The sequence below is a fragment of the Ictidomys tridecemlineatus genome, chromosome 12 (assembly GCF_052094955.1).
Source record: "Ictidomys tridecemlineatus isolate mIctTri1 chromosome 12, mIctTri1.hap1, whole genome shotgun sequence".
Lineage (NCBI taxonomy): Eukaryota > Metazoa > Chordata > Mammalia > Rodentia > Sciuridae > Ictidomys > Ictidomys tridecemlineatus.
Window position 1 is genome coordinate 82,771,401 of NC_135488.1, and position 21,996 is coordinate 82,793,396.

Consider the following 21,996-nt stretch of genomic DNA (forward strand, 5'->3'; position numbering starts at 1 on the left):
TGCCTAAAAGCAATGGAGCTAGTTGACCATGAACTGAAATTTCTGAAACCATGAGCTTTGAAAATCTTTCCTCCTTTGTTTTTCTCAGGTATTTTGTCAGAGTCATGGAAAGCTGGAGTGCATATCTGGAGTGTATAAAATGGGGGGAAGATAAAAAAGGAACTTTTTTGTTGTTGTTGTCATCTGTTTTGCCTTGTTTTGTTTCTTAATAATAAATATTTTATAACAGTCTGACTCAAATAATACAGACATTTGGAGGGGAAAAGCCTCTATGTATTATCTCTTGGTGACTGACCTGAGACAATCCCAGGACAGGATGGACAACTGATGACATTTGTCATTGTGTACTTCTGTGATCACTTCTTGGCCTCACTGCTGGGCTGTAAGCTCTCAAAGGCAGCCATCATGTCTGTTTTGTTCCTCACAGTCTGCTCAGCACTGAGCAGGCTGCAGGCACTCTACACACACTTATTGAATGAACTAATTACCTGTGTAAGGTTTAGAAGTCAGTGCCTATCACTCTTTCAAAGGCATGCAGAACAAAAGCATTTACAGATCAAATGACCCAATGTCTGGAGTTTGCTTTAAAATACTCCATAGGGAAAAAAAGCATTAAAAAAAAAAAAAGCAAAACAAGATTAACAGTGTTCATAATGAGTAATAGGGACATAAGGCTTATATTAGTGTCTCCAAATTTGTATGTTAGAAAATTCCTATAATAAAATTGTGATAACAAATTTAGTTCAGGAATAAATGGTTGGCAGGGTTTGTGTAAATAAAAATGCAGTGTCAGGAAAGAAAAAATAATATAAAACACAAACATTGTACCAATACCTTTAAATTAGCCTAAGAAGCTAACTAAAAACAAATTGGAAAAAGGTATAAGGGCTGTTTAGTAAAGCTGTGGAAAGGTAAAGTTGAATGAGGTACATGAGTTACTGAGAAATTTGATATTTTATTCTCCAAATATGTAGTATCTGAAGAACTTGAAAGTCCCAATTTAAAAGGTTCATACTACAGTAGTGAATAATCCAGGCTTAGGAAGCCAACTAAGCTGGAGTTGAACCCTGGCTCCAATATGTACTAGTTGTGTGACTGTAGACAAGTTGGCCCTCTAAACCTTATTCTTCTATCTATAAAATGGGGATAGTGAGAATATGTATGAGATAATGGTTGTTGGGCAGTTTAAAGGGAACCACAGTGTCAAGGCCTACCTATGACTTAGGGTAAGATTAGTACACAAGAATTACACTGTGCCTTGGGAACCGACTTTGTCAAAAAAGCAAAGATCTTAGCAGATAAGTCAAAAAGGCACCATTTTGGAGGCCAGGGTTGTGGCTCAGTGGCAGAGTACTTACCTCACACGTGTGAGGCACTGGGTTCAATCCTCAGCACCACATAAAAATAAACAAAATAAAGATTAAAAAAAAAAAAAGGCACCATTTTGCCATAGATCCAACTCCAAAGCAACAAAGGAAATAATCCCAAGATTTACATCATCTCTAAGAAAAAAGCAGGCCTACTGCTCCAAAATTCCTCCTGACTCAGAGGCCAGAGAGTTTTCACAAAGAGGAGAGTGTGCTTCATGCATGAAAGAGAGGAGAAAGTGAGCTAAGAATGGCGATATTTACACTGCTAACAGACTTCCCAGAGACAATAAGGAGCCATTCTGAAGGCTGTCCTTCAGGAAAGTGGGCTCTGCAGAGACATGTTTTAGAAAAATTATCTGGTAGAAGGGGTGGGAGGACTGGAAGATGAGTCCAGACAGGTAGCCAGGGCTCAATTTCAGGTATTGAGTAAAGAGAGGTTAGAAGTCAGAAACACTGCAAAGACAGAAGTATTCAGTAAAACAAGATAACCAATGAGATGTGCAAGATGAGGAGGAATCAAGGGTGATTCCCAGGTCTCCAGATTAAATTTCAACTTGGAGAAGCTAGCTGCTTTTCCCTCAATCCTCCTCAATGATGTTTATTCAGGCCAAAACCCTTGGATTCATCTTTGACTCCTCTCCTTCTCTCACACCCCACCCTCCAACCAATCAAAATTCATTCAATAAACATTCACTAATTGCCAGGTAGTGTTCTAGGAACAGAATACAGCAATGAACAAACCAAACAAAAACACCTGCCTTCACGGAGCTGTGTCTTCTAGAGGCAGAAACAGACAACACATAAAGCAAATAGATCATATGCCAGATTGTGATAACTATTAAGGAAAACAAAGCAGAGACAAGTAATAAAAGTATAAGAAGTTGCAATTTTGGATAAATCTGTTAGGTAAATCCTATCAATTATATCTTCAAAATAAATCCAGACACAGATTTCACATAACTTCCCCCATCAGCACCATGGTCCAAGCTACCATCATCTCTAGATGGCCTCCTGTTACTGCAGTAACCATCTAACAGGTCTGTGTTTCCACCCTGTTCCCCCCTAATCTATTCTCAACTGAGCAACAAAGAATTGTTACTAGAATTCTATTAAAACTAGTAATGTCTTTGCTTTGTCCCTAACTTTCCAAGGGCTTCCTATTCGTACTCATAAATTTTTAAGACCAACATCTACAACCCACAGGTCAGTTACCTTGTCTGCTGTCTCATCTTCTCCTAGTATTCTCATCCTTGCTCCCTCTACTCCAGCTACAGTGGGCCCCTTGCTTTCTTGGATTCCGGGCTTTCTCCACACAGGACCTTAGCGCGTACTAGTCTTCCTGTGACTAGCCGCGAGGCTACATGACTCATGATTCATTTTCTTCAGATCTTTACTCATTTGTCACACCTTTCCTGGTCTCTCTATCTTAAAAGCCAATATCCCATCAAGTCCTTATCCCTGGCTTTATGTTTTCCTCTTCAGTACTTAGAAGCTTTTAACACATTGTATATTTTATTTACTTTTGTCTTCTCCCCCACACTAAGTTCAATGATGAAAGGTATTTTTGTCTATTATTTGAGTTTCAGCACTTGGGATAGTTTTTAGTGTATAAAAGGCACTCAATAAATGTCTGTTGACTAAATGAGTATTAGGTAAGAAACACATCTGGTGAGATGCAAGAAAACTAGAAAAAAATGGGAGGGGAATTGGGTGAGTGAATTTACCATTGACTGAACCCTGGAATTGTGAGCTGCCCACGGGATACCTGGTAGAGAATTCATATGACAGCGTGAGCTCGGGGAATAGCTCAGAAGAGGTCAAAGCTGGAAAGATGAGATCTGACATCTCTCAGTAGACTCAATGACTGAGAAGCTGAAACAGGATCTTGAAGAACACTTAAAGAAGAACCATAGAAGAAACTGAGAAGGAATTTGCACAGGAAAAGAGAACAAGAATGTAAGAGAAAGAAGCACTGGAAAATCCAGAAGAAGAAAGATCTTCAAAGACAAATTGGGTTATAATCTTTCACATTATAGAAAACTCAGGCAACAGCAGAGATGAAGAGAAGCCACTGGACTTGGCAATCAGGTGGACACTGGCAAGGCTCGTTATAGTGGCTTCATTATAGTGGCTTCATTATAATGTAGGCAATGAAACCTGACTACCCCAAATTAAAGGAGCAAATGGGTCTTGAGAAAGATGGGAAGACAACCAACAATAACCATTTCCATAAAATCTGGAAGAAAAATGGGAAAGAATATGGACAAAGGGAGGAGAAAAATAAATAACTTAAGTAGCAATGACAGTAATATTACCAGTAACATTTATTACTAATAAATAATCTTTATACCAGGTACTCTAGGCAATTTACAATATTAATTCATTTAATCTTTATAAAAATCCTAGGAGATAGGTATTATTTATATCTCCTATTAATAGATTTTTAAAAAGCTGAGACACAGAAATGCTAAGTAACTAATCTGTGAGTAAAACAATTTAAACCCAGGAAATTTGGCTTCTAAGTCAAAACTCAACTTTTTAAAGGATGGGGTAAATTCAATTTGTTTGGAAGTTGGGGGAGAGGAGTCAAGCAGAATGAGAAATTGAAGATGTAAATGTGAAAGGCAAAGTCCTAGAAAGGGAGTGGCACCAAAGCATTGAAAACATGTTAGCTTTATGGGGAGCAGGAGTCCCCATTGCCTCACAGTCAGGATGGGTTTATATATAAACAAGTGTGGTAGTGAAGAGGCACTCCTGCTGAGGGGCTGTGAGTTTGATGGTATACAGTCTGATTATGAGGGGGCAAGGCTTGAGAAGTGGTATAGTCATTACTGAAACTTGGAATAGAAATGCCAAAGGACTATCATGGAACAATGTAAGCTTGGAAGGTGAGGTTCCCAAGCTCATAATAGGGTGAGCTCGTCAGCATGGTTCTTTGATGTTTCCCTCAGAGTTTGGGGACCTGGGTGCAGGTGCTGGTTTAATTGATAGAGAATTGGAAATGGACAGTGATAAGGTGAGGGGGCAAGGGACTGAACTAACCCCAAAGTCCCCCAACCCAGGATCCAAATACTTTCACTGCCATGAGGACTGAGCATAACCTGAGTCTCTCTCCATGGCAGGCAGCTGAGGACTCAGGGTAAAAACCACAGAAGCAGCCTTGACACTGAGCACTGAGGGAAGCCAATGATGGGTTCTCAGCTTAACCAGAATAAAGCAGGTGGGAGGGTGACCAGCAACTGCCTAGGAAGAGCCTCAAGGAAGATGCAGTCACAGGGAGGGAGTTAGGAAGGAAGGAATTTCAGGAACCCCTCAGCTAATCTGGGGAATTAAATGGGCCTGGGCAAGCAACTGAAAAAGGAACAATCTATTTTGGGCTGTGGGAGTGGGGGTGCAAGGAGAGACACTCCTGAAGTTTACACTAAAATGACACAAAAAATATTTATGGGATAAACCACCGGAGCCTAAAGGTCTTAGGGTTCTTGTTTGACCCTTGAGTGTACAAGCAGCTCTCAAGACAAAACTCAAAAGCATTATAAAGGATTAACTACAATTATTCCAATTTGGGGAATTAGAAAGATTACATCTAAGTCAACTGAGTTTTTATAAGTTTTGTAAAGTCGACTTTAACAGGTTTTGGTTTCTTTTACCAAATTTTCATAGAGACTGAAAGTTTGACATAAGTATGAATTTATTGACATGAATTTTCTTGAGCTATTATCCTAACACAGAGAGGGTACTGAAGAGCTGAAGACAATGATAATAAACCCACAGGATCTGAAGTTTGCAAGACTCATTCCCTCTGAGAGGGAGGGAGAGATAGAGAATATGAATAAATCTTTAAAAAAGAATCTGGAGACTGCTTTCAATTATAGTAAGAAGTAATGACAGTTTGACAATTTAAGCATTTTATCCAGAAACATATATCTATTCCATAGATACCAAATCGATTACCATATAATTGAGTTTGAAAATATACAAAATATTTGTTGTTCTCACATACTGAAATTAAAACCTAATTTTAAAAAGTGCACAGTAAAAACAGCATAAGGAAACCTATAATATCCATGGTATGTGTACTGTTTTCCATTTTACTGTCAACATCAAATTCTGTATTTGTCTTACTGGTTACAAATATATTTTAAATGTTTCAAGGCCATTTACAACACTGACTAGTTTACTAGGTCCAACAACACTTCAGCTTCCCGAAGCCACCAGCGCTGGACGAGGAGTCTCGGCCTGCAGCTCTGTGCAGCAGTAGTAGCAGCAGCTCTGGAAAGAACAGTCGCCAACCAGCTATTTATGAGCTATCGACTCTTGTTCTTTTTTGAATTTCCCTAGGCAAAGAAAAATATAAACAATAAGAATACAAATTAAAAAAAAAAAATAGTTCACATAGTTTATAAACCAAGCTGTCAGAAGGCCATATTTCACTTTGGAACATTTTTGCTTCCTGGAGGGAGAATAGCCGATAACCTCGAATTGTAACTTTTATTCAATAATCGCACAACAGTTTACTTTTAACTCTCCCTGCTTTCTACTTCTGTGGGCCCTATCCCCGTGGGGGCTGGGGTAGGCAATAAAGGAAGAAAAACAGGCTACTATCTGGGATTTACCCAAACCTCAAAACATTCATTTTGTTCTAAAGACAACAGAGAATAAGATTTCATGAAACTGAGTAAAAAATTTTAGCCTAAACATGCTTTTGCACTGTTTAAACAAACATTGTATAAAGGCCTTAATAGCTAATAATTTTGAATATGTGCCAACTAAATGCCAAATGATACTGATTATCTGTCAAAAGTAAGCTGAGAATAGTTAGAGAGAAAATATCTTCACTTATTTCCAATTCCATCAAATAAGAAAACTTGAACTTTCTGGTTTTGTATAATGTTTTCTTTTTTGGAGCAGTTCATTTCTTAGGAATAAATTTTAATTAAATTCCTAAACTATGAGGTATAGATACATTTTTTTTCTTGTAAGTGGGGAATGCCTGCAGAATACAAATACTAAGAGAAAGATAATAGCAAACAAATGGTTGAGGATATTTACTTGGTATCCAATGGAGACAATGTCAACTCAGCCATAAGATGATGCTATAGCACTATAAATTATTAATAAACTTGAGGGGAAGCAAAATGCAGGGATTACAGAATGATCAAAGAAAGGCTAACAATATAAACTCCTAATTGAAGACAAGTCTCTTAGAGATTTCTTAATGACATGTATTTTGAGGAACAGATTAAAAAGCTCTGAGAAAACTTGAAAATTCTCTACCTTCTGAAGTAGCTATAATCTAATTACCTCTGGGATAATGAGCTTTGCTGTGCTCAACATTTACCCTCTTCAATTCAGAACCAAATGCTTTGCAGATTCAAGGCTTTCCCTAGACTCACTTTACTTCTTTTCAAATGATAGGTGCTAAAACTGGCTTTCTCATTCTATACTAAAATGAGAAAAGACAAAACGTAACCTCTTCAATGTGTGTGCTTTCCTCCATGACTAAGAATATAACCTCAAGTTAGACATTTCCCTGCTGGAATATCAAGAGGCCAAAAAGGTAAAAAGAGGCATTATTTAAGAAGGCCAACCCCCACCTTCTGCCTCCAAGCTCAAGTTTCCTGAAGCAAGAGTAACTGAAGAACCATAATCAGAACCATATTGGCTGGTTAAAATCATCACAGTGAGGCCCAGAGAAGCATCAGAGACACCCTCTAAAGTAGGGAGAGGTCAACAAATACCATGATACTATACTGAAAAATAAAAATTATGTAATGCAAACACAAATACATACATTATGTATTTTCCAAGAAGACCCCAACTGACCTCAATGTTGCCCTATACCACCACAAGCAGAAGCTAAAATAAAGCTATGGTTTATTCATCTCTACTTCTTCTCCAGTGCACAGAGCAGGATTCAATAAATGCCTGCTGAACTACTAAGTAGCAGCAGCAGATCTCAAAGAGCACAAGCTATAGACAGTGAATTCCAGCTGATAGTGGTAAAATAGCCTCTTGTAGTTACTGAAACGTGCTAAGCATCAGAGATTACACACAGAACTGAGCACCTGGTCCCTTAAAGCTTACCATCTTGGCAAAAAAATACATACGTTATGACACAAAAATAACGATATGGCAGGTGGATATATACATTCCAACCTAAATAGATTACTGGTGATCTATTGACCTTGACTTAGACAACAGAGGCTTTATGAAAAAGGTAATCTCCAGAGTTAAAAAGAGTCAGATAATCCTTAGTTATATGGATACCTATGAGAATAAATTTTGTTAAAGGTTACTCAACAGTACCATTTAGATACTTTTGTAAACAAAGCACAATCCCCTTCCTAAAAACCTCTCTGCCACCGCCACTCTTCCACAAGAATAGCAGAAATGCCAAAAGTGCCCCCAAAGAAGCAGACACAATATTAATGCCTCAAAAAGTCAGAACTTCTAAGTTTATAACTCAGTCAAGGAAACTCAATTTTACTTTTTGATAGGACAAATGAGATTAAGGAAAATGATCTATAAGCATTATAAATCTCATAATCTTTCACTCCTGAAATGCATAACAGTGAAATACCTTCTATTAACTATATTAAATAAATTGCAGAGGGACTACCTCTTCACCTCACCCCACATACCTTACTGGACATCTTCAGGGTGTCAATCTCTTCTCTCTGTTTAGACAATGTCTCATTCATGCTGCACAAATGGTCACTCATCATGCTTAACTGATCCTCATAACTCCTTTTGGTGGTTGTCAGCTCATCCTGAAGAGCAAAGGAAAAGAGAGAAAAAAGGAAATTTAAAGCCCCACTAGTCACTTTAGTTTGCAGCTTTTAAAATTAGTTTTTAAAATTTGGAAAAGCAACCTATGAAGATGGCCCAGCTGATCAATAAACACAAAGGTGAAGGCACAGGTCTAATTAAAAAAAAAAAAAAAAAACTTAAAAAGAAATGGAAAAGAAGTTTCTCTCAGTCTTCAAAATATGTCCTTAATTTCTTTGCAAAAATGTTTAAGGGTTTCCTTCTGTACCAGGTGTAAAATCATCAGAAAGGCCAGAGGACTAAATGATCTTTCCAGATCCCCTCAGGTTTTCTCAAGCCTCACACAGGGCCTCGGACACTTTCACACCATCCCACTCCTCAGTGGCCTACAGCCCTCGAGGGACGAAGTGCCCTTCCTTTCTCCTCCCGCTTCTCATGCTCTCTTCGGCCCCTCAGATCTTTTTTTTTTTTTTTTTAAAGAGAGAGTGAGAGAGGAGAGAGAGAGAGAGAGAGAGAGAGAGAGAGAGAGAGAGAGAGAGAGAGAGAGAGAGAGAATTTATAAAATATTTATTTTTTAGTTCTCAGCGGACACAACATCTTTGTTGGTATGTGGTGCTGAGGATCGAACCCGGGCCTCACGCATGCCAGGCGAGCACGCTACCGCTTGAGCCACATCCCCAGCCCAAGGCCCCTCAGATCTGATCCTACACGGGCTCCTAACTAATCTGAGAAGCTGATCAACAAAGAGGAGCTGGGCACTGTGATGATGTATTTTCCTTGGTCTGGTACCATGTTTACGTAACAAGGGTATCATATTACAAAACAAGGTGGTGAAGAAGGAAGAATGTTTTGCAGCCCCACCTTTCAATGTAGGTCAGTTTTATGAAAAAGAAAAGAGAAAGAACAGAATAATGTGTGTAGAACAAGCCTCCAGTCTACTATGAGGAGTATTTACAAGGAAGGGGGTGGGAGGATTATCAGTAAATATAATTCAAGCACATGCTGACTGTAGAAGAATTTAAAATAAAGGTCAAGTCAGAGAAATAAACAAGTCAATCACTTTTTGTCTGACATAAGATGTTTGTTTAAAATACGCTAGGAACAAAGTGGTTAGAAAAAGCATGTGCAGAGGTCAAATGCCACAACTTCTGAAAGGAAAGGCTGACTTGTCTGCCCAAGGGCTTTCAGTGAAAAAAACATTAAGCCTGCTTAGATAACACTTACGAACTCACCTGAAGTCTGCTGATGTTCTGACTGGCAAGTTTCATCTCCTCTGTCAATGCCTCCTTAGACTTCTCAGCCAAGGCTAGTCTTTTAGTGAGTGCTCGGCACTGTAAAATCAGAAAACATTCCATTTCTAGAAACAGTGTTTTCCAAAACCAAATTTACTTCAGAGAAGGTTATTAGAAAATAATCCCCAAAGGCAAAAGCCATTCATTTTTCATTCATTTCACAGCACCTGCTGAACACCTACAGACACTGTACCATACCTGAGTACAACAAACAGATGAGGCCCCACTTGCATCATTTTAGTAAGGGAATAAAAATTTTGTCTAATAACCCAAGCCCATCGGTGTTTTTTTCCCTAGCTCTGATCTAATGACTACTTGTCAAAAAAAAAAAGTAAGAACTTTCTACATTCACCCATATGATAGATGAAAAGGGAAGTGATTATTTCAAAAGTGATCAATGCATGCTGGCCATGGATTCTAAGATACTTTTAGTCCTTCAATAGACAGCGCATTACAAGAGCAATAAAAGCTTCACAGTCCCACCTGATAAGTTATTCTTTATCTGTAAGGGGGGAAAAAATGAGCCCAGGACCGTTATGATCACAGCTGTTTTCTCTGGGAGTTCTACCAAACCTAGACCATCCAGATACAGAGCAGACGAAAAAGGAAAAATTCTATTTTGCACTATTGTTCAAAGAAAGTGAGTAATTAAAAGGATCACTAGACTTTTTGATAAGACCATTGAGAATGACAAAGAGGAACTGATGAGACACACTTGAATGCTGTGTCCACATCAGGCGCTTGGACTAACCATTCCGGTAAGGTCATTCAGGAGGTCACCACTTCCTGTTTACAGATGAGGAAAAACTGGGACAATCTACAAATTTTTGTATCACAATTATGCTGAAGACATTTATGAAAACAGGCAAATCTCTTGAAAATAAGATAGCCTAAAAAAATTTCCCATTTACTCTTTTTATTTCTCAAGAAAATTTCAGGACAGTTCAGCCAACCAAATAAACTACATCCTATAAATCAAACACCAACCCTGCTCAGCACTAGATGAGACAGAGAATGGAGAGACATGTAGGGCACAGGTGCTCATGAAGGTGACAGTCAAATCTGAGACATTAACTCAGCAGTTAGAGAACCAAATAATGAGGATACACTGCTGTACCGTATGGCTTAGGTATTACAGCAATTCCTCTGCAAGTTTTCTCATTTGCTGTCCTCCCTGCTTTTTGCATTCCAACAAATGACCGCTACTGATCAACTTATCAAACATGTATGCAATAGCTGCTTGCACGCTACACTGAGCTAGGCACACATCATTTAGTTTAGCAAGAAAAATACGCAAAGCTCCTCTCCACTTCTAGCAACTGGCCTCCTATCAACCTCTCCATCTCTATAGTATAAGAGAAAATCACAGATAAAGTCAGGTCTCAATAAAGGATGTTGTGTTTTTCAATGTCTTTAACAACTTAACTTTAAGGTTACTTTTTTTTTCATTTATAGTAATTCATTTAACTTGTTATTTAGAAATTGGAAAGTGTTTTTTTAAAAACAGTATATTTGTTTTTCACCTTGCCTACATGAGAATTCCTTCATCTGTGATCATCTACCTGTCCTTAACTGTAAAACATTTGAAATCTCTAATAATAATGCTCCAAAATGTATATAATATGACTATAGAAAAGGCTACTTCTAAGTCCCCCGGCTATCTTTCAGTAGCTTGGAAATGACAAATCAAGTCTATTGAAATTAAGATTTGGGGGGTGGTTAATAGACTAATCAATATGAACTGCAACCAAAGGCACAGACACAGGTACACAGAAAATGCATATTGATTTCTCTCTTCTAGCAAATGGTAGAATAGGTGGCCTGATTCCTAAAGGGGTGAGGAAAACCACCAGCCCAATTAACTCTCCCCAACTCACCTCAGCATAAAAATGCACTGACTTACTGTCAGCCAGCTGCAGCTGGGATGTAAGCTCCACTATCCTTGCCATGTAGTGATTTTTAATTAAGTCTTCTCGAGATTCCACATCTGGAACCTAAATAGAGCACACATAAATAAACACATGCCAGTAAGATGAAGCAATTCTAGGGGGGGAAAAAAAAGACAACATTTTACATATTTTCACTTGAAATCTGATGGGGAATTACAGTTTGCCTAACCTTCAAAGGAACATCAGGCATAGCAGGTAAATGGACATCCCAAGTTTCTTTTATTTAGCATTCTGCCTATCTCAGAAAGAAGCTGTGTTCAGAAGAAAACAAGGCTGAGGTAAAGTACTGGGAAGCTCACTGGGGCCATATCCTTCCACTTGGTTTTTATTAACCTCAAATTGGACTTTCAAAATTTCTTTCTGTGAGACTCCTATGTGCTCTAATTGGAAGAGGGCAGGGGAAAAGGAGGGATTTACTGGAACTCTTACATTCTGAACATTCTCTTTTCTCCTAAATTATCTTAAGACAATTCTAATGCTCTTAGACAAACTAAAAAATTAAACTATTTCTATACTGAACAGCTTTTGACCTTTGTTCCAAACTGATATTTCTCCCAGTTACTCTAACAATGACACACGATTGAGTTTAAAAATACAAGCAGAAGTTCAAGATTATCTATATTATAAGATAAATAAGGAAGCCAAAGAATTTACCAACCTACTTGAATTATATTTATTGGTTTGCCATACTAAGTGTTAAGATGAATGATTTCAGTGTTCACTTAATGGTTATTTACAAATTTGTATGTAAAACTATTTCAACATTGAAATGTACAAACCTATCCGGCAGGCCAAATCTGAACTTTGATCACTTACTTCAAACAAACTGTTTATCAAGGCCCTAAACAGTACTGCTTTCCTGGCTGCCCACTGCAAGGAACAATATGGCTCCCGGCTTCATGCAGTATACCAGTGAATAGATGGCCAAGCAGGACCACACGGTGTCAAACTGCCAAGACAAGTCACTCAACAAGGCAATTAACAAAAGCAGGCTATAATTTGTTGGTGACAGTCAAAACAGAACCAGAGAGAAAAGCAACATGGATCCATTGATGGAGGGGGAACTACTGGCCCTACATTTGCTGGAATTGCTAGGAAAGAACCACAACTGGACCAAGAAAGCTTCTGCAGGATTTTGTCACAAACATGGTGTCAGATATTTACAAACAGACAACACAATGCCAAGTGCACATTACCTCGCTGTCAGATGTCCTGGTTAAAGTCCCAATCTAGAACATAAGGGGAAAAAAATCTTTAGCACAGAATGTTTATATTTCAACCACAAAATGTTTAACATATATAATCTTTTCTCAGTCCACACTGGTTTACAGAGCATTGGTAATACAGTTCTGGAAGATCATCCTTGGATTATCTTTTACTATATGATGTTGTCGTTGCATTCATTATTTCTGCCATGAGGCAGAAACCAATAATGACCATTATTAAATCATCCCTCAAAATGCTGAATAGCCATTTTCACTAAAACTCAACAAACTATCTAGGAAGAACAAGAGGAAGATCAGCTTTGGACCCCATCTCATCATTTCCATGCCTATTTCCAAAGCAGTAGCCAAGGCAGGGTAAAGACGGTTTTATGGTGACCATAATTAAACATTCTGAACAGAAAACACAAATAATAGATATTCAGGCTGAAAGGTCCAAAGCAGAAAGAAGAGCCAGGCACAGTGGCACTCTCCTATAATCCCAGCCACTTGGGCAGCTGAGGAAAGAGGATCACAAGTGTAAGAGCAATCTCAGCAATTTGTAAGACCCTAAAGTCTTAGCAAGATCCTGTCTCAAAATAAAAAATAAAAAGCACTAGGGACATGGCTCAGTTTTTAAGCACCCCTGGGTTTAATTCATGGTACCAAATAATAACAACAGTAATAATAATAAAAAGGAAAAATAAGTATTTTGGGTTTAGTATTAAGACATTAATAAACTTTGAGATTTAAATTAATGAAAAATATGTAATTTAAAACACATTAGAGTACAGCTAGATTTTAAAAGTTTGCTTTTATGGATTAAGATTTCAAAAACAGTATGCTTACTGAATTCAGGCTATTGTTCAAGGTGGAAGGGCCTATGCTTGGGCACAATGACTTAAGAAAACTACTAGAAACTCAGTTTCAATGGATTCTGCTAATCAACAATGATACCAAGTAGACAGTTTTCACATATTCTAAATAATACCAGTAGGAGGGGAGGGGACATGGGAAGAACAGAGGAACTTTAGATTGGGCAAAGGTGAGGGTGGGGTAAGGAGCAGGCATGAGGGTAGGAAAGATGGTGGAATGAAAAGGACATAATTACCCTATGTACGTGTATTATTGCACAAATGGTGCAATTCTACATAGTGTACAACAGGAGAAAATAAAAGTTGTGCTCCACTTGTGTACAATGAAATGAAATTCATTCTGCTGTCATGTATAACTAATTAGAACATTTTTAAAAAAAGAGTACTATTTTGAAGAGAGAGCTGTGTGTACTAATGAATGTTATGTCCACCTAGCTATAAAAGAATCTTTTATAAGACTTTTTTATATAAGAGTTATAATTTTGTACTCAATGAAACAGGAGTAGCAATTACTCTGTCTTTTAGTTAAAACTTCTTATAATTACATGCTAATCATTTAATTTTATATATTCAAATATGACTATATTTGATGAAATAAACTTAAAAAAAAAACCTTCTATTCCACTTCCCCACCCTCACACCTTACTCCCAAGTTATGGTTTGAAAATACCACATAGTACAAAGTTCTTCAAAGGAATGATATTACATAAATGGAAGGAAAGTTTTAAAATGTATTTTCAACATTTCTCAAATGCTACTAACAAGAGCTAAACTGATATAGCTCTTTTAGAATATAGCTTGGCAACAAAGATCAATGAATTAAAACATTTAGGCTTTATAACCTAGTGATTCTAACCTTAAGAGTATATCCCAAAAAAATCACCCAATACACACTCTTAAGCATTAAAAAAAGATGTTATTTAAGATAATAAAAATTAAAACCAGCAGAGTATTGTGCATAAAGCATTCTTTGGGTTTAACTAAGTCCTTTCTGAAATATGTATATTCATTTTGATTCTGAGATTTTATGTGTGATAATTTTTGTATTAGTGCATTATAATTATATATAATAGTGAAGCTCATTTTGACCTAATTATACAAGCATGTAAAATAATTTGTTCCAATTCAGTCTCTAGTACTTCCCCTTTCTCCCCATTCTCCCATTCCATCCTGTATTCCCTTTCCTTTACTCATTGGTCTTCTTTCTATTTATTTTCATTCTTAAAATTAGTGCTTTATAGATATATATAAAGGTGAAATTTGCTGTGGTATATCCATATATATAAACAAAGGGTAGTTCAGTCAATTTCACTCCTCTTCCTCTCCTTCCTTTTCCTGTCCTTCCCTCCCCCTCAACCCCCTTCCTCTACTCTACTGGTCTCTGTTATTTATATATTTCAATTACTTTTAACTATTCTGCTTTCTATCTAATATCACAAATTTATTTTGGCATTGTTTTATTATTATGGGGTAAAATTGGAAATATATTAAAGAGATTGAATATTAAAAAATTATAACCAACATCCAATCATAAGTAATCGAAGGCATATTAGATATGGAATATTATGAAATTAATAATAGAATAATAGATGTTAATTATAATTAGTAATAGATTATAGAGTTTCTCATAACAGAATGTTTTATGCTTATAGACTTAAAATTGTATATAGTACAATCTCAAATATAATAGGAAATTTTGTAGAAATAAATGTAAATAGTCACAATGATGACTTGATTATTCAGGATATCTTTTTTTTCCTTAACTCATCTGTATTTTTTAGTTACAATATACATGTATTTTTTTACACTTAAAAGATATATTTTTAAATTCTACTAATTAAAGTAATACTTTTTAATTCCAGAAAAATATGCATATTTTTATTGTTCTGTGGGGTTTTTTTTTTTTGAGATTACAATGTTCTCTTTTTTTATATAAAAAATAATGAGTTGGGCTGGGGATGTGGCTCAAGCGGTAGCACGCTTGCCTGGCATGCACGAGGCGCTGGGTTCGATCCATCCTCAGCACCACATACAAACAGAGATGTGTCTGCCAAAAACTAAAAAATAAATATTAAAAAATTCTTTAAAAAAATAATGAGTTGCTGGATATTCAAATTACAATACTAGGTATTTTAATGAAAAATAAAATTTAACTTTTGAAATACTAAAGGGTTAAAAATTATAGGTTTCTATGTTATTTTTTCAGCCTCAAAGTGCTTGCACCAAAGTAATCTGGTAGTTTGTAAAATCAGTTTCCTTTGTTAATCAGTTAGATTTAAAATGGGCACACTTGTTTCCAATACCCAGGAGAGAGAGACAGAACATGCACATGAACACATACACATGCTTAGTTCACTTATGTGCACTTAAGGGGAGACAGGGAGGATAAAGAAAGACTGGAAAGTAGAAACACCAAAGAAAGCAAAAAACTCCATCTTTTTTTTTTATCTCTATTGTCTACTATGTGTGAGGCAAATACCAGATCGTTTTTGGCAGGAATCTCCCATATGCAGAAAGAATTGCATAGTAAGACTTTTCTTAGCCTGAAATACAATTCCTGCCTTGAGCTCCTGCTCACTTTTAAAACCCTTTCATGTCACCTCTTCTGTGAAATCCTCAACCTCACCAGGGAACTTCTCCATGATCTCATAGCACTCTATGGCTAGCCAAGCAACATTAAAAGAACCTAAGAGAAGGCAGTATATTTCATTATATAGACTATAATACAGAAAATGAAAGGAGACACCCATGTCTTGGTTCTCTAATACTAATGATTAAAGACAATGCCAGAAACAGTGGTTCATGAAAGAAGTGGCATCTCAACTATACCTTAAATGATGGGTATAGTTTGAATTCAACAAAGTCAAGGAGAAGGAAAGAATTGTCAGTGAAAGTAGATGAGAGCAGAGGGGTTTTGAATTAACAGATGAGGATAAGAGTTATGAATAAAGAGTTATCCAGCAGAACAGAGATGGGGAGGCAAAAATGCAAAGGACACTATCAGAGAAGAGAGTTCAGTTTCAGTTAGTACAAGGAAATGAAGAAGCTACAGTTAGAAAGACAGTTTTGAACTATCTTTCAAGAATCTTCAATGCTAAATGAATGAATGGATTATATTCTATAGATAACAGGAAATAGGATTATATTCTATAGATAACAGGAAACCACTAAATCTCTAGAAGCTAGAAAGTGCCAATCACTAGTAGACTCTAGGAAAAGTATACTGACTGCACTGTGTAAGGATGGTGTAGGAGGAAAGAGACCCTCAGAGATGCAGACAGTAACAGACAAAAAGAAAATAAGGCTACATATACACATGCAAACTGGCCAGCCTACTTAAAGCCACAGCAACCTTGAAATGCACCAAACCCAAATAAAGTCCTTATTACTCATGGCCCAACAGCGTTCAGTACTAAAGTTTTTTCACATTCTTGGAAACTGTTAACACATATGGATGAACAGTGCTTGCCACTGAAAATGTTCAAAGTAAAAATTAGTCCTCAACTTTCAGCAATTGACAATACTCACTCAAATGCACAAGTGTTACCAACTTCTGGCACCTCAGGAAAGCAAACAGTGAACAAATGGGTTTATGTTGGCTAGGCTGACATAACTAATACTGATCAGAGCACGAGACTCCATTAGTTAAGAAGTCAGGTTGTCCAGTTCTTTCTCCTTGTTCCTCAGTTTCCTCACTGATAAAATGGGCATGTGACCGTCCTTACAATCTCACAGTCCCTATGATCCTGGATGAGGACTGACTCAGCTAACATACTGCAAAAGTTCTTAGACCCCAACCCAAAATTCAATAGCTGCAATCACTTTCACTGTCAGCTATGTTTCCCCTGGGCTAGTCTGTTCCCACAGTTACTCCCAGGCCAACAACTACTCCACTGCCAGCACAAGTGAAAGATGAGGAAGGAACAGATGTAGACAATCAGGAAGACAGGACAGAGCAAGAAAAAATCCCAACACAAAAGCAAAGTTCAAAGGAGAAGGTAGGAGCACCATGTTACACTGCCCCCGGTTGCTACTTGGACAGATTTGAAATTCTGTTTGTTGAATGTCCGTCTGGTAACTTCATTTATACCCTACAGTTAAATGTTAAACCACTGATGTGGGGGTGAACTTAGTTGCCTTCCCCTATCGAGGCAGCATGTAGGACTTATGACTGTGACAATCAGCAGAGCACCACAGGACCTGTGGCCCTGGAGACCATTCAGGGCAAAATTCCAGGACATTTCACTATTATTATTATTATTATTATTATTATTTTGCTTTTCTAAAAATGTAATTCTTTCTTCCTCTTCTATATTTTGGTATGAAAAATTTTAAAAATTTTACAGAAAAGTTGGGAGGAAAAAACAAAAGGTCTACCATCTAAATTCAATAGCTCTGTAAGGATATTTTTTTTTCTGAACAATTTGAAAGTAAGTTACAGACATTATAATACCTTGCCCTAACTACTCTGACATTTATCTTCAAATAATGAAGATACGTTCCTAATATCTGCATAATACCATAACCACACCTAGGAAAACTAATAATATCTAAAGTTCTGGCATGGTGAAGATGAGATAAGGTCTGCATACATCTTGGAAATAAAAGCTGCCTTCTACATTTCACCATCAGGTCCACTGGGTGAACCAGGTGCAGGTGAATCTGAGGACCATCTTGCTTTTCAGTAGCATCAAGAGCCACAGGGGTAGAACAGTAGAAAAGCACAGCCAGAGGGCAGGGTCTTTTAAAATCAGAGGGACTCTCCTAAGCTCCTCAAGAAAGGCTGGGGAAAACATACCTGAAGGGACTATTTGATTATATAGGCATTTTTTTTTCCTTTCTGATTTCTCCTTTTCTAGATTTTCCTAATTTTTTTTAGGATATTAGAAAACTTTGTAAAAAGAAAGTTTCAATTCTGTAAAGTCGATAAGAGATATTTCTTCATCTTCACTTTCAATGTAGTTAAAAATAAGGCCAGACAGAATTAATATTAAAATGGCCATATTACCAAAAGCACTTTACAGATTCAATTCGATTCCAATCAAAATCCCAATGGCATTCCTCGCAGAAATAGAAAAAACAATTATGAATTCATCTGGAAAAATAAGAGACACAGAATAGCTAAAGCAATTCTAAGCAGGAAGAGTGAAACAGGTGGTATCACTGTACAGATCTTAAACTATACTACAGAACAATAGTAACAAAAACAGCATGGTACTGGCACCAAAACAGGATGGTAGACCAATGGTACAGAATAGAGGACACAGAGACCAACCCACAAAATTACAACTACCTTATATTAGACAAAAGTGCTAAAAGCATACAATGGAGAAAGGATAGCATCTTCAACAAATGGTGCTGGGAAAACTGTAAATCCATATGCAACAAAATGAAATTGAATCCCTTTCTCTCACCATGCACAAAAGTTAACTCAAAATGGATCAAGGATCTAGGAATCAAACCAGAGATTCTGCATCTAATAAAATAAAAAGTTGGCCCTAATCTCCATCACGTGGGGTCAGGCCCCAAATTCCTTAATAAGACACCTATAGCACAAGAGTTAAAACCAAGAATCAACAAATGGGATGAATTCAAACTAAAAAGTTTTTTCTCAGCAAGAGAAATAATATGTGAGGTGAATAGGGAGCCTACATCCTGGGAACAAATTTTTACCCCTCTAATCTCTAAGGTATACAAAAAACTCAAAAAGTTAAATAACAACAACAACAAAAAAAACAAATAACCCAATCAACAAATGGGCCAAGGACCTGAACAGACACTTCTCAGAAAAGGATATACAATCAATGAACAAACACGAAAAAATGGTCACCATCTCTAACAATCAGAGAAATGCAAATTAAAACTACTCTAAGATCATCTCACTCCAGTAAGAATGGCAGCCATTATGAAGTCAAACAACAAGTAATGGCGAGAATGCGGGGGGGGGGGGGGGGGGGTACACTCATACATTGCTGGTGCAGCCAATTTGGAAAGCAGTATGGAGATTCCTTGGAAAGCTGGGAATGGAACCACCATTTGACCCAAACTATTCCTCTTCTCGGTCTATACCCAAAAGACCTAAAAACAGCATACCACAGGGACACACCCCCATCAATGTTTATAGCAGCACAATTCACAATAGACAGACTGTGGAACCAATCTAAGTGCCCTTCAATGGATGAATAGATTAAAAAAAAAATGTGGCATATATACACAATGGAATATTATTCAGCACTAAAAAATAACAAGATCATGGCATTTGCAGGGAAATGGATGGCATTAGAGCACATTATGCTAAGTGAAGTTAGCCAATCCCTAAGAAACAAATGCCGACTGTTTTCTCTGATATAAGGGGGGTGACTCAAAATGGGGTAGGGAGGAAGAGCATGAGAAGATTACCTCTAGATAGGGAAGAGAGGTGGGAGGGAAAGGGAGGAGAAGGGGAATTGCACGGAAGATGGAAGGAGACCCTCATCATTATACAGAATACATGTATGATGAAGTGAGGAAAAAGAAAAAAAAAAGAAGGGTGTCACATTAGATTGGGTAGAGAAAAGTGATGGGGGAGAAGGGGGGAAAGGAAGGACATCAGAATAAAATAGACATCATTATTGCTGTATGTATATATGCATGACCAATGTGATTCTGCAACCTGTACACTCAGAAAAATGAGAAATTATACTCCATTTGATTCATATGTATGATATGTCAAGATCATTATACTATCATGTGTAATTAATTAAAACAAATTAAAAAATAAAAAATAAAAAAGGCCAGAATATAAAGTAAGATACTTTGTCAACGTACTGCCTTAAAAGAATTAGCCTGATGGGTTTCTATGTTATATGTATGTTACAGAGCTTTATACTCTTAGGTGTACCATGTAATTGGTTAAAAATTGTATTAGTGGTCATTTCTATTAAAATAGTTAGGCATTTGGTCCTTAGAAACATAATCACATATTTCAAGTGTTTTTATGGAAAAACAAAATCATCTTAAATTTGACTTCCTTTATCTCTTTCAGGAACACAGTTCTCATCATAAGGGCTCATGTAAAATCACAAGGAATTTAATGGAGTTGCCTTATCAAGGAGGCATCCTGCTTACTAACCTGCATTTTTTTCCTATAGCATATGTATCATTCCTGTTATAGAATGACATGTAATTTAGATAGTTGTGATAGTCTGAATGTGTCTCCCCAAAATTCTTATGTTGAAATCATAAGCCCTGAGGTGATGATATTAACAGATACAAACCTTGGGAGGTGACCTGATGGAATCAGTACCCTTGCAAAAGAGATTCAGACAACCTGTTTGCCCTCCACATGTGAGAACACAGTAACAGATGATCACATATGAACTAGGAAACACACCCACCAGATACCAAATCTGTGGTGCCTTGATCTTGGGAATTCCCAGCCTCTAGGACTGTGAGAAATAAACTATTGTTTATAAGCATCCTGCTTATGTTATTTTGTTGTAGCAACTGGAGTGAATCAAGACAATGGTTTTAAACCAAGGATAAACAGATACCAACTAGCATTTAAGCAGGCAACTACAAAGACACTTACCAGACTGGTGCTCTGAACAGGCTCCAACACAGCCTTGGCTACAGCTTCACCTTGGCCAGTAGCATTCAACATGGCAGCATTTTCTTGGGCTGGCCCAACAAACTGGCCGCCACCTGTACTCTTCAGCTTATCTGCGATCCGCTGGTTTTCTTTCTCTAGCTTGATTTTGGCCAACTGTGCTTCCAACATCCAATGTTCTTTTTCCTGTTCCAGTTTAGAAATCTTTTCCAAACTCTGTTGAACCTTGAAAAGTCACACAGAGTTTTGCATCTTAGAGAATAATGCAGACAAAACTTAGTGACAAAAATAAATAAATAAAATACACAATATAAAGCAAAACTACCTCACAGAGGTTAAAAAAAATAAAATCTGACACTGGAATGGGGAGAGATTATTAAATAGGATACAAAAAGCACAACCATAAAATGAGAAACAGAACTAATGCACAATAAAAAAAGATCTCTATTCATCAAAAGACTTGATCTTGATGTAGAGAGTGAAAGGAAAGCCAAAGAATAGAAGAATGTGTAAATGTTTAACCTAGAACATATAAAAAATTCTTTATCCAACAGATATATTTTATATAATACCCAGAACATATGAAGAATTTTTACAAATCAATAAGAAAAAGATAGATAACTAATAGTAAAAAAGGCAAAAATAATACCACCAACAACAAAAGACTTGGACAGGCACTGGATCAAGACCATAAACATAGAAGAAGGTGCTCAATATCACTAATTATCAAGAAAAAGCAATTTAAACCATCTATTTGACTACAATGCAAGACAGAAAATACAAAAGTATTTGTAGAACAATTTGAACTTTCATTCATATAATGCTAAATGAAAAAAGTCAGGACTGAAAGAGTATATACAGTATAAAATCATTTAATAAACAGTTCCATATCATGCAATAAAACCAATCTATGGTATTAGAATAAAGGATGATTATTTTCTTTGGGAAA

The 21,996-nt window shown here is 36.9% G+C and overlaps 1 protein-coding gene across 3 annotated transcripts in view; it reads right to left on the reverse strand.

Annotated features, from left to right (window-relative positions):
- Positions 1 to 5,043: 5,043 nt before the first annotated feature.
- Ppp1r21 (protein phosphatase 1 regulatory subunit 21) overlaps positions 5,044 to 21,996 on the reverse strand; it is a 66,186-nt gene continuing 49,233 nt past the window's right edge. For all 3 annotated transcript variants that reach the window (XM_021725826.3, XM_005324476.4, XM_040271001.2), the window contains 6 exons: positions 21,030 to 21,272; positions 12,579 to 12,611; positions 11,311 to 11,427; positions 9,374 to 9,472; positions 8,015 to 8,143; positions 5,044 to 5,707 (listed from right to left, as the gene is read on the reverse strand). In XM_021725826.3, the coding sequence (XP_021581501.2) occupies positions 5,678 to 5,707; positions 8,015 to 8,143; positions 9,374 to 9,472; positions 11,311 to 11,427; positions 12,579 to 12,611; positions 21,030 to 21,272 (651 nt within the window). In that variant the 3' untranslated portion in view covers positions 5,044 to 5,677. The remainder of the gene's footprint in view (positions 5,708 to 8,014; positions 8,144 to 9,373; positions 9,473 to 11,310; positions 11,428 to 12,578; positions 12,612 to 21,029; positions 21,273 to 21,996) is intronic.